General features: G+C 44.6%; 1 protein-coding gene across 1 annotated transcript in view; it reads left to right on the top strand.

Annotated features, from left to right (window-relative positions):
- The window catches only part of SARDH (sarcosine dehydrogenase), a 121,780-nt gene that overhangs the window by 19,449 nt on the left and 88,745 nt on the right, over positions 1-13,586 (top strand). Inside the window, exons 6-8 of the mRNA XM_048512185.1 lie at positions 326-426; positions 8,990-9,094; positions 13,166-13,295. Coding sequence (XP_048368142.1) covers positions 326-426; positions 8,990-9,094; positions 13,166-13,295 — 336 coding nt within the window. The remainder of the gene's footprint in view (positions 1-325; positions 427-8,989; positions 9,095-13,165; positions 13,296-13,586) is intronic.

Consider the following 13,586-nt stretch of genomic DNA (forward strand, 5'->3'; position numbering starts at 1 on the left):
ACCGTTTTCACACTGCTGTTTTTGGTCCGTGTGGAATGTGGAATATTCAATGCTTCTGTTAATGTGGCCTAAAACTACGCTAGCTTTTTTGCAGTGAAATGTCACTGGTGATTCTTTCGGCATCCCTCTCAATTCTTCCGATGTTTCACCTGCAGATTTGGTTTAACTGTGACCTTGACAGAAATCTCAATGGCAGCTCCCCGCTCCCAGTTTCTTTCCATTCCCAAATTCGCCCTTTCAAAGCAAACCAGGAGGGAGCCCTTGGGGGCCATTTTGGGAAGGTGTTTTTGGCTGCCACTCAAAGGTAGGCCTTCTTCTCTGGCAGGTGTGTGGGCCCAAGCCCTGGGGAAGATGGCCGGTGTAAACGTCCCCCTCGTGGCGATGCATCATGCCTATGTCGTGACAGAAAAAATCGAGGGCATCCAGGTCAGCGCAATGTTAGTGCTCTTTAATAACGCAGAAGCCTTTGCCGGAACAATGTTTAAGTGAGGTGGAAAGTAAGAGCCGCCTCTGCTTTGCTTTTCTATACTGAGGTGTTGTTTTTAAATGTTTTCCTTTTTGGAGCAATCTTGGGAAGAGCACAAATGCTGCGTAATTCGTAAAATGTGTTCTGTGAGGTTGGACCTCAAGGTGCCCAAAGGACCAAGCAGCGGGGTCCCTATTGCAGAAGCTCCATATAATTCCCTGTTCTGATTGATTCTTCCTGCTCCACCTCTGCTGTTTGGCCGTGTCGCTGCATTAGGTGTCCCTGAATCATCGGCTCATTCCGCCCATGCAAAATAATGCACTTTCAAACTGCTTTCAGTGCTCTTTGAAGCTGTGCGGAATAGCAAAATCCACTTGCAAACTGTTGCGAAAGTGGTTTGAAAATGCATTATTTTCGTGTGCGGAAGGGGCTATCCATTCACTTTGGATGCAGAGCTGAAGCGGGCATTCATCTCAAAAGAGGCTGCCTGTTGTGTTTCTGCATGGGAGTCCATGTTATATATAATTCTGTGATTGTTTTTACTCATTTTTTTAAAAAAGTTATGTGACTCTGAGAGAAAAGATAAGCACAGAGATAAAAATGGGCAAAAGAGCCAATGGTGTAATTGAAGGATATTTTGTTCAGGTAAAACAATCGCTACACATTTCACAACAAAGCTTTTTCAGGGGAATTTGTAATATAATGCATAATTATGAGAAGTGAGCTCCCACAATTAGATACATACTATTAAATTTAATTAACCATTGCAAAATGGTTTTTTAAATCACATGTACAGCGAAGAATGCAAGATTACAGAACCATAGAGTTGGAAGGGACTAGAAGGGACTAGAAGGGCCATCAAGTCCACCCTCGGCCATGCAGGAACAAACGATCAGAGCACTCCTGACAGATGGCCATCCAGCCAATGTTTAAAAACTTCCAAAGAAGGAGACTCCACCACCCTTCGAGGCAGTGTATTTCTTACTGTCAGGAAGTTCTTCCTAATGTTTAGGTGGAATCTCTTTTCTCGTAGTTTGAATCCATTACTCCTTGTCCTAGTCTCTGGAGCAGCAGAAAACATGCTTGCTCCATTTTAAACATGACATCCCTTCAAATATTTAAACATGGCTACCATGTCGCCTCTTAACCTTATCTTCTCCAGACTAAATCTACTTAGCTCCCTAAGCCACTCCTCATAAGGCTTGGAATCCAGACCTTTTACCATTTTGGTCACCCTCCTCTGGACCCGTTACCAGCTTGTCAATATTGTTCTTGAATAGTGGTGCCCAGGATTGGGCACAGTCTTCCAGGTGAGATCTGACCAATGCCAAATAGAGTGGTACTATTATGTCCCTCCATCTAGACGCTGTACTCCTATTGATGCAGCCCAGAATAGCATTGGCTTTCTTGGCTGCTGCATCACACTGCTAACTCATGTTCAGTTTGTGATCTACTAAGACTCCCAGATCCCTTTCGTGTGTACTGTTGTCACCCATCCTATATCTGTGCATTTCATTTTTTCTGTCTAAGTGTAGTATCTTAAATTTATCTCTGCTGAAATTGATTTTGTTAGTTTTGGCCTGGTCCTAATTTGGTGTCATCTGCAGATTTGATTAGCATGCCCTCTATTCCATCATCCAGCTGTGCTAACTGTTTAGAAAGATCTTGCAGTCTCACTGTTAAAAACATGAAGGACTAGCAATTTAGTTAATAAGATATAAAGAGGAAGGTTCTTCTCTTGTTATGCCTGACCTTGCCTGACGTAGGGCTGGTTATCTTGTCTCTTTAGCTTTCAGAGAATTTTTCTTCTTACATAGAGTCATAACAGTGGAGTAAATTCCAACCAGTTAAATCAATCCTTGTTAATTGATTGTTTGATTTCTTAATGTGGCGTTGACAACTCCCTGATGGACTGTGGGCCATCTCTAAAAGTGGGGAACTAATTGTTCTAGTTCTTAAAACATTTCAGGGCAAAGTAATTACCCAACTTCTGTATGGGACAGACGTTCGGGGCTGGAATTAGAAGGTCAGTTAGAATCTGTACAGAACAACGTTCTGAGAAAAACGTGAAGTCTCCAGCGGCACATTTAAGGGTACTTTTGCTGTGACAGCTCATGTGAAATTGTTAAATATTTTAAGAAACTTGATAACCTTCCAGAAGAACACCTAGTTAAATCTTGCTACTGGCATTATTGGGAGGCAGTTTGGTGGATGAACATGCTGTCCCACATTTAGCAAACATATTCTGTACCCTCTGTAGAGGAGATGAAATTATGGGATACAAAAAAAATCTACAACTAGTTCTACGCATGTGAGGACAGTCAAGATGCTGCCCTCATTCAGCTCTTGGAAGTTCTCTTTGTGGTTCTCTTCCTTAAAAAAAACAACAATTTCACTCCACAGTACTTAGCCAATCTCACTCGACCTCCATTAAGAAAACCTTTTACCAGCTTTCATTTCCAGACCATGCCTTCCACACATCTTGAAGGCAGATTTAATAAAGTTCTTGAAGAGCTGTGCCTCTGTCCCTTCAGTTGGAAGATCTTATATTGCACCTCCTATGAAGGCATAAGATAATGGTGGGTGGGTCATATTATCATCGACATCGCTGGCACAGACATGGAACTTGTGGAGGTTTTTCTGGTGGGTGTCTTTCCTAATGTCAGTTATCAAGTGACTATTTTTACCTTATTATCTCTTAAAACCTGAAATTTTTTTTTAACTAACTAACATTGAACCCTTAACAGACATTTGGTCAAACTGTAATTTTAGCTTCTATTCTGAATGTAACCACTTTGGCATTTTGTTTTTATAGTCGCACAGTTTATTTGTATTTTAGCTTTTTTATTTTATACTTGTTATGATCATATGGTTAGAACAATAAACTTTTCTATCTATTGCAATTATAAGAGGTGCATTTCCATAATGCATTTCCATTATTAGAGTATCTGTTATAAGTTATTTAGATTAACTAGTGCAAAATGTATTAAAATCAAATATGCAGTTAACAAGGATTAAAAAGCTGCCAGTTAAACTTGTTAGAACATTACTTCAGCCTTTTCATTGTATGGAAAAAGAAAAACTCTCTGCAGGTTAAAGAGATAAGATGTGCAAGTTCAGATGTAACAATAAAATAATCTTTTCCTTGGGGTCCCCAGTGTCTTGGAACAATTTCTCCCCGTAGAGAAGTTCAATGTATTGTCGAAGGCCCCAGTGATTCCGGCCGTGAAAACCTTCGACAATACAATCTTTTCCTGGTTTCCTGTTGACTAATTTACTGATCCTTCATTGGTTTTATAGCTAAAATGCAAAATCTCACCAAACACCCTGCACTGATCTTGCATTCTGCCCAGACATTTGATGTTTAAAATACATTTTGTGTTGGTTAGTTAAATAACTTTTACAATATATACTCTAATTGGGAAACTCGCTTCTTTTAATATCACAGATTCCCTGGAAGCAATTCTATTGTGAAACATGCCAGGATTTTTTTTACCTGAATAAAGTATTTTTCTTTATTGAAGAATGAGCAGGTGATCAGCAGTGGCGTAGTGGTTAAGAGCAGGTGTACTCTAATCTGGAGGAACCGGGTTTGATTCCCCGCTCTGCTGCCTGAGCTGTGGAGGCTTATCTTGGGAATTCAGGTTAGCCTGTACTCTCCCAACACACGCCAGCTGGGTGACCTTGGGCTAGTCATAGTTCTTCTGAGCTCTCTCAGCCCCACCTACTTCACAGGGTGTTTGATGTGAGGGTGGGAGGGTGTAAGCTCCTTTGAGTCTCCTTCAGGAAGGAAAGGGGGGATATAAATCCAACTCTCCTTCTTCAAGTGCACAACTGGCTTTTTTGACTATTTTTGTGTCTGCAGTGCTGGAATCATCAGGATTCTAAGACTTCTGAATCTTTCCCATCACTCTGTTTTCCCAAGAAAAATCATTGCTCTCGAATGTGCTTTACCCCACAATGGATAAAACTTGTGTACCCAGCTGCTGTGGAGCCAAAATAGCTTGTGTTTTTCAGAGGGAAAAATGAATTGGAGGAAAACGTTATATATTTATTTCATTTACATTCTGCTTTTTTAATTGAGACTTGGCAGATTGCAGAATGAGAAGGTAATGTAATCAATACCGTATGATACATATACATACAATAAACAACACAGGAATAAAACTGCCTGATTTTTCAGACCTTAAACTCAGAATCTTCCTAATCTATTAGAGCAAAGTTGATATTCTCCCTGTTAGAAAAATTCCCCGTTGCAGTAGAAGAAGAAGAAGAGTTTTGGATTTATATCCCCCCTTTCTCTCCTGCAGGAGACTCAAAGGGACTGACAATCTCCTTGCCCTTCCCCCCTCACAACAAACACCCTGTGGGGTGGGTGGGGCTGAGAGAGCTCCGAGAAGCTGTGCCTAGACCAAGGTCACCCAGCTGGCGTGTGTGGGAGTGCCCAGGCTAATCTGAATTCCCCAGATAAGCCTCCACAGCTCAGGTGGCAGAGCTGGGAATCAAACCCGGTTCCTCCAGATTAGATACATGAGCTCTTAACCTCCTACGCCACTGCTGCTCCTAGTTGTGCTATTTGCAATAAAATGTCCTTAGTAGTTGTGCTACTTGCAATAAAATGTCCTTAGTAAAAAGCGTGCAGGCAGCACCCTAAAAGTCATCCATGTTGGGTGTCAGTATGTAGGTATCTTTCTTTTTAATGCTCTGAAAACCGCATGGTTGGAAACCAGGTTATGACTGTAAGATTTCCAAAGGGGTCTCCTGCTGCTGCTGCTGCAGGGTCCCCAAGCAGCCTTTCTTCAAGGAGTGAGTAAACTGCAAACACAGAAGAGGAATCTCCTTTCAGCCTTTTGGAGGGAAAGAGGTGTTTGGCTTCAGCAGTGGCGCAGGAGGTTAAGAGCTCGTGTATCTAATCTGGAGGAACCGGGTTTGATTCCCAGCTCTGCCGCCTGAGCTGTGGAGGCTTATCTGGGGAATTCAGATTAGCCTGTGCACTCCCACACATGCCAGCTGGGTGACCTTGGGCTAGTCACAGCTCCTTGGAGCTCTCTCAGCCCCACCCACCTCACAGGGTGTTTGTTGTGAGGGGGGAAGGGCAAGGAGATTGTCAGCCCCTTTGAGTCTTCTGCAGGAGAGAAAGGGGGGATATAAATCCAAACTCCTCCTCCTCCTCCTCCTCCTCCTCCTCCTCCTCCTCCTCCTCCTCCTCCTCCTCCTCCTCCCCCCCCTCTTCTTCTTCTTCTTCTTCTTCTTCTTCTTCTTCTTCTTCTTCTTCTTCTTCTTCTTCTTCTTCTTCTTCTTCTTCTTCTTCTTCTTCTCCCTTTAAAATAAACATGTGCACCTTTTGCATATGTTTGATCAAGATAATTTTTTTAACAAAATAAAAAAACCATCACAGTCTCCAGGGATTTAGAATAGTTTTGTTAAAAAATTCTATAAAGAACAATTACTGAGAAACTCACCACCACCCTTTTATACTCGTGGCACAAAAGGATATTCCCCAAACAGCCTCTAGATGTCCTTCGATGTCAGTGATCATGCCCCTCTGAATTGATTTCTGCCTATTGCAGAAGTGGAAGTCAACTGCTGCTGTTCGAGATCTGGGTGTCTTTTTAAAAGTGTGGGAAATACGTCTGCAGTGTTCATACCAAAGGGAGACATGGCTGCCAGCTTTATACTGGGCAGCTCATCTGCTCTTCAGAGGTCAACGGCTGGGGCTGAGTTGACAATAAGAATGTTTTTCGTTAACATTTTGGCCGGTCTTTGCCCATAAGAGCCAGAACTGCCCTTCCAGAAACCACTTCATTGCTGACTCTAAGAGACTAAGTCTTGTCAAGACATTGACTCTTTTTGCTACGGGATCGCTAAGGAGCAGCAGTGGCGTAGGAGGTTAAGAGCTCGTGTATCTAATCTGGAGGAACCGGGTTTGATTCCCCGCTCTGCCGCCTGAGCTGTGGAGGCTTATCTGGGGAATTCAGATTAGCCTGGGCACTTCTTCTTCTTCTTCAAATTATCAGGGGCCATGAAGGAGATGATTCAACAAAATCATGGTTCTAGAGAAGCAGCAGATCTAGAAAAGGGGGCAATGAAGAGGTGGGGAAGACATGAACCTTCTCAGTATTGGGAGAACATAAGAAGAGCCCTGCTGAACCAGACCTGTGAGGGCCCATCTAGTGCAGCAGCCGGCCTCTCACAGCAGCCAACAACAAAAATAGAAACACTACTACACTAAGGCTACACAAATTGCTGAGCGTGCAGGTTTGCTACAAAGAGTCCACACATTATAGCATATAAATGTAAACTGGGCTACAAATAAAACCATAATGTCACCATGAATTCAACAAGTCAAAATGTGCAATTAGGAATAATTCAAAAGTCCAAAAATGGGACAAACTCCCCGGTATTGCCCATTTTGTGGTTAGTTTTTCCCACTTTACCAGCAGTTTAGTTGATCTTGCTTGTAAATCTTGGAGTCACTCGCTCATCATCTGTCCTAAAAGGCAATTATCTAAAACCACAAGTGTAGAAATATGCACAATAAACACACCTATTAAATATTATAATAAATAACACACATATACTTATTATAAATAAAGTTTTGCAGCAGGCAACCAGTTACTCTGGAGGGCCAGCAACAGGGCCTGGAAGCCAAGGCCTCCCCGTGATGTTGTGTCCTGGCACTGGGATTCAGAGGTCTCTGAGCATGGAACTTCCCTTCAGCAACCATGGCTAGTAGCCACTGACGGAACCTCTCCTCCACCTTCCCTATGAGGAGAGGCTGCAGCGTTTGGGACTCTTTAGTTTGGAGAGGAGACGTCTGAGGGGGGATATGATTGAAGTCTATAAAATTATGCATGGGGTAGAAAATGTTGACAGAGAGAAATTTTTCTCTCTTTCTCACAATACTAGAACCAGGGGGCATCCATTGAAAATGTTGGGGGGAAGAATTAGGACTAATAAAAGGAAACACTTCTTCACACAACGTGTAATTGGTGTTTGGAATATGCTGCCACGGGAGGTGGTGATGGCCACTAACCTGGATAGCTTTAAAAGGGGCTTGGACAGATTTATGGAGGAGAAGTCGATTTATGGCTACCAATCTTGATCCTCTTTGATCTGAGATTGCAAATGCATACCAGGTGCTCAGGAGCAGCAGCAACAGAAGGCCATTGCTTTCACATCCTGCATGTGAGCTCCCAAAGACACCTGGTGGGCCACTGTGAGTAGCAGAGAGCTGGACTAGATGGACTCTGGTCTGATCCAGCTGGCTTGTTCTTATGTTCTTATGTTCTTTCTGACTCTATCGGGTGGATAGTTGATGGGGAATTTCCTCCTTTATAGGTTGCAGGGTTTCCTGGCATTGGAAACAAATAGCAGGATTAATGACTGTAAATTACAGGTGGAAAGGTCCCGCATGGATATTAGGAAACCTTTTTACAGTTACAATAATTAAGCAGTGGAATCAGCTGCCTAGAGAGGCAGTGAGTTTCTCCTCTCTGGCAATCTTTAAACAGTGGCTGGACAACTGCTTGTCAGGGATGTTCTAAGCCGGTCCTGCATTGAGCAGGGTTTTGGACTAGATGGCCTGAATGGCCCCTGGCAACTCTAGAGGGGCTCCTGAGTGTCACACCCCCTCCATTTTGATGCAACTCCAGCACTACTTCCTGCTGCAGTCAGATCCCGCACATCTTTGTTCCACTGTTATCTGTTCCTTGCCACCAATTTTTGTTTTTTTCCATTAAAGTAGTGTAGTTTGGGCAGGATGGACACTTGACTGCTTTTGTTGACTGAAATGATCTAAGTTTGGTATCAAATGTACTGCAGTCTTTTGTAACCCTCTTGCCTGATCCCGTTCTCATGAGCCAAGGGCACATCTCATCTATTTTCACCCCTCATGTACTCATTAATTTAGAAAAAAGGTTTTATTTAAATGAGAGGAAGGGAATCATAATTTGGGATTTCCCCAGCTTGAAATTATAATAAACAAAGCAGCCATGAGCAGTGTGAACAATTGGCCCAGTTGTCTAAGAGCTGAGTCTTGAGCAAAGGGCTCTTGAGCCCCTTCCTTACCACTGTGAAAACAAACGGAGGCCTTGGCAGAAAGCCTGATTCTCCTTACACAATCTCCCTGGTGCCTAGGCTGATTTTCTAAAGAACTTTTAGCTGACAAGGCATCTTCCTTTCTTGAAACATAACCCACCCAAATTACAAATTATAACTGAATTTCTAAAGGTCATCCCATGGATTCTATAGTGGCAAACATAGGCTTACCACCAGGTATATTCTCACCTGGGATCAGCCGCCAGGTGTCTCTGATACACACACTGACAAACATTTATTTTTCTGTGTCGTCATGACGTGCTTTCAGATGTACACTTAAAACCTTTTATGTACATACCTGTAAACATACCGTGCACGTTGTCTGAGGGAGCCCAACCCCTTCGCGCTTGTGCTGAGTTGATGAAGGCTTTTTCTCTCTCTCTTGCCCCAGTTTTGATGGCTTTCCTCTCTGGGTATTTTTAGAACATGCCGAACGTTCGAGATCACGATGCATCGGTGTATCTGCGTCTCCAAGGCGATGCCCTTTCTGTGGGTGGATATGAGTCAAATCCAATCTTCTGGGAGGAGGTGAGTGGCGTTCCTAAGAAACCTGAAGAAAAAGTGTTACTGGAAGGAGGGAAAATACTCTCTGAACAAGATGCCCCACTTGATCTGTTGCCTATTCGGAGGTCTCTGAGTTTGCCGGAGAGAACTGAAACCAGGATGATTTAGCACAGAGTCCATCATATTCTCTGCAGAACTGTTGTCAGGTGGCAAATTGAGCCTTGCCCAGCCAGCTCCCCTGGCCCGTTTGTTCTCTGATCTCGGCACACAGCCAAATACCTTGAATTATTAACTGAACCCCAACAGAGATGGATTATGACAAGGGCCAGATCCAATACCTTCCCATCGGCCGTTGCAAAGGGTCGTTACTTATCCATACCTCTCCAGGATCGGGTTTGTCCACACTGTAAAAACCAAGTGGAGACTCTTGCTCACATTATACTTGACTGTCCGAGATATGTGGGCATTAAGAATTTCTCTCCCAGGCTGGCCCTAGACGAATCTGAAAGAGACTCTGACTGTTCTGTTGTGGAGCTTCTGTTAAACAACACATATGTCATGCTCTTGGGAAAAGTAGCAACATTTCTTTTGCAAGTGACAGAACTTTCTAAGTAATGTATACTGCTACATACAGTCTTCCTGTCTGCGTTTTGAATGTACTCCTGATTTGTACTTCATAAATGTCTGGTAATGCTCTACAGTCTATTTCAGTTGGCCATGCTGGCAGGGGCTGATGGAAATTGTAGTCCATAACATCTGGAGTGCCAAAGGTTCGCCACCACGGGTCTATTTTAAATGCCTAATAAAGGTTGTTGTTGAGACTGCTTCAGCCACCGCAGGGAGAAGCGGCTGTGGTTCAGTAGCAGTATATCTGCTTAGCATGCAGAAGGCCCCAGATTTGCTTCCCGGCATTTCCAGTTGAAAAGATCAAGGAGTAGAGGATGTGGAACACCTCACCTTTGCCAGTCAGAGTAGATAAAGCTGACCTTGGCCCCTTCCGCACATGCAGAATAATGCACATTCAATCCACTTCCACAATTGTTTGAAAGTGGATTTTGCTATTCTGCACAGTAAAATCCAGCTGCAAAGTGGATTGAAAGTGGATTGAAAGTGCATTATTCTGCACGTACGGAAGGGGTCCTTGAGGGACCAAGGCTCAGTATAAGACAGCCAGCCACATTAGCATCACGTGAAGCAGGGGGGGAGGGGGATGTCAACCTGTGAAGCCTCTGGCCTGGCTAGGCCAGGTTCTGGTGATGGCCTTTGGCTGGTCAGCACAACTGGCCCTTCCATTTGCCACATTGAGACAAGAAAGCCGCTGACCACAGGGATAAATAGGGTAGTCATTTTCATCTGATGTGTCCGTGACCCGTTTAAAGGGTACATAGTCAGTGGTGGGATCCAGAAATTTTAGTAACAGGTTTCCATGGTGGTGGGATTCAAACTGTGACGTAGCACCAATGGAGCTGGGCAGGGCATGATGGGGGCGTGGCCGGGCATTCTGGGGGCGGGGCATTCCTGGGTGAGGCTGTGGCAAGGATGCAGCCGCTGCGCCGGTTCTTGGGCGGGAAACAAATGCACACAGGCGCAGGCTGCCACGCACGCTGGTGTACCTCCTGCTAGACTGCTTCAAGTTCTGCGCGCTACTGCTGAGAAGAGGGGCATAACTAAGGCAAAAATCATGTGGCAAAATCACCAATTAGTAACCCCCTCTCGGCACACACAAATAATTAGTAACCTACTCTCGGGAACCTGTGAGAACCTGCTGGATCCCACCTCTGTACATATGGCCATGTTAGGTCCCCTTGCTGCAAAAAAACGCCCCCCTGTTCTGAGAGCTTCTCCAAGCATGACTTGTGGTTTTTTTTCTTGCACTGGTGATGGGGGTAGGCAGGGATACCATTTTGTGCTGGGGTGGAGCATCCATCCGCTGGGAAGATGATTTGGGGATCAGCATGCAGGGCACACGCTGGCCGCTGGCCAAGGATCTGTATTGAGCATACAGTTGCCTAGAGAGACACTTGAATAGACGTTCTGCTGAAGGCCCAGAGGCCAGTGGTTTAATTCAGGGGTGCCTGGAGCATTTCTCTTTTTCATGGCTTCCTGCCAACAACTTGGTAGCTCTCGTGGTAGTCAGATACCTCTTTTGCCCTCTCCAAGATCTGCCGTTCCCCTTTCTTCTTGCGCTTCCTTTCCCACAACCCTCATGAATAATGTAGTTTATTTATTGTAATGCTTTTAACGTTTTTAAAAATGATGTACTTGGTTATATAATGTTGTGAGCTGCTCCGAGACCAAAAGAGGAGGGGCGGCATATCAAATCTAATCAAAATAAATAAATTGAGGGGACTCTCCAGTTCTCCACTCCCACTGACTTAAGCATGACAGCCTCACAAAATAATTCAGTCTGATAATTTACATGTAGTACATTATTGTACTACATACCTCTCCCTCTCCCCCCTTGCATGCTACCCCTCCAGAGGTGGGATCCCGCAGGTTCTCACAGGTTCCCGAGAGTAGGTTACTCATTATTTGTGTGTGCCGAGAGGGGGTTACTAATTGGGGATTTTGCCACGTGATTTTTGCCTTAGTTACGCCCCTCCTCTCAGCAGTAGCGCGCAGAACTGGAAGCAGTCTAGCAGGAGGTGCACCGGCATGCGTGGCAGCCTGCGCCTGCGTGCATTCGTTTCCCGCCCAAGGACGGCGCAGCGGCTGCGTCCTTGCCACAGCCCCGCCCAGGAATGCCCCGCCCCCGGAATGCCCGCCCCCGTCGTGCCACGCCCAGCCCCATTGGCACTACGCCACAGTTTGAATCCCACCACCATGGGAACCTGTTGCTAAAATTTTTGGATCCCATCACTGCACCCTTCTCTCCCCTCCCTCTCCCTCACTCCCCTTCCCTTGCATGCCACCACTGGCACCAGCCCCATTATGTACTAGTATCTCTGCTTATTGAGAGAGAGAGAGCAAAGCCTTATTCCTCCTGATCCAGCAAGTACAATATCTCTTCTAAGGCTGTGAGTATAAACAGCGTATTTTGCAGCTCTTAAACTACTACAGAGTATTACCTGCAACCTAGTAAGTTTGGCCAATGCTGACTTTGTTGGCATAATAATCAACACAGATTTAGTAGATCAATCTGCAAGGATCAATTTTAGTTGCTCAGGCGCCCACATTGTAGTCCTAAGCAGAGTTAACCCTTCTAAAATGCTGGCTACCACAGACATAGATGAGTATAGCTGAGTTTAGGATTGCATTGCTAGTCGCTGAAGAATTGTCAGGACGCAGCCCTTGGTAAGGAAGAAGCTGATTTTTATCCCCCACTTTTCTCTACCGTTGAGTCTCAAAGTGGCTTACGATCACCTCCCCTTCCCCTCTACACAACAGACACCTTGTACATTAGGTGGATGGAGAGATTTCAGGGAGAACTGTGACTAGAAAAAGGGAAAATGAATGGATGTGAGAATATCACCTTGAAGAATTATCCCTAATATGATTGATGAAGTAAGAATGTAATCTGAAGAAGAATTTTTCGAAAACGGTCATAATAGCGCAATCCGTTCATTCTCAATATCCGGATCAAGTTTAGACCGGTTCCATTACCAATCCAAACGGAAATTGCTTTACAATATACGAACTGGATATATTCGCAATGCAGCACACGGAAGTGTATGTGCCATCTTAGAGAACAATAATTTGCGTCCCTTCGGAAATTACGGAGACGGAGGTCCGTGGTAACCAACATAAGAGGACTGGATTGAGATAAATTGGAGACACAACCAGTGAATGCTGCTACTTGTAAGCTGTATCGTTAGATGCTGAATGTTGCACAGTTGTTCTGCGCTAAATTTCACTGTTTATGCACTTTATGTATGTTTGTTTTGCACAATATAAAAGCGGTTAATGCAACGCGTGTCTGTCGAGTGAGGAACTTTTACGTTGCATTAGATTAGTGATTGAGAACTGTGACTATCCTGAGATCCTTGTGTGGAGGAGTGGGGAATCAAATCCAGTTCTCCAGATTAAAGGCTGCTGCTCTTAACCACTGCATCATGCTGGCTACCACACTGGTGACTCCCGGTTTCCCTCTTGTAGGTATCCGACAACTTTGCTTTTGGGCTCTTTGACCTGGATTGGGATGTATTCACACAGCACATTGAAGGTGCTGTCAACCGAGTCCCTGTGTTGGAGAAGACAGGAATTAAATCCACAGTCTGTGGTCCAGGTAACATTGTTCCAGACCCCCTGTGAGCCCGTCTGTCAAGCGTGCCGCGCTTGTAAACCCCTTTACCTTCCCAGTGACATGTCCCTTCTTTTGTTTGCTACCCTTCCTTCCCCTTGATGCAAGGCCTAGTTTGTGGTTGGTCCCTATGGTACCTTCTCCCTCCCAATTTGTTAAGAGCTCTTTGTAAACTACCTTTTGCCCGGATTCAGTTGGCGTCCAAGAGAAACTGGGGTATTTCCGCTGTGACTCCAAGAGCCTTTCCCCACTTACCTTAAGCCCCACGCTACTCTC

The sequence above is a fragment of the Sphaerodactylus townsendi genome, linkage group LG12, assembly GCF_021028975.2.
Source record: "Sphaerodactylus townsendi isolate TG3544 linkage group LG12, MPM_Stown_v2.3, whole genome shotgun sequence".
Taxonomy (NCBI): domain Eukaryota; kingdom Metazoa; phylum Chordata; class Lepidosauria; order Squamata; family Sphaerodactylidae; genus Sphaerodactylus; species Sphaerodactylus townsendi.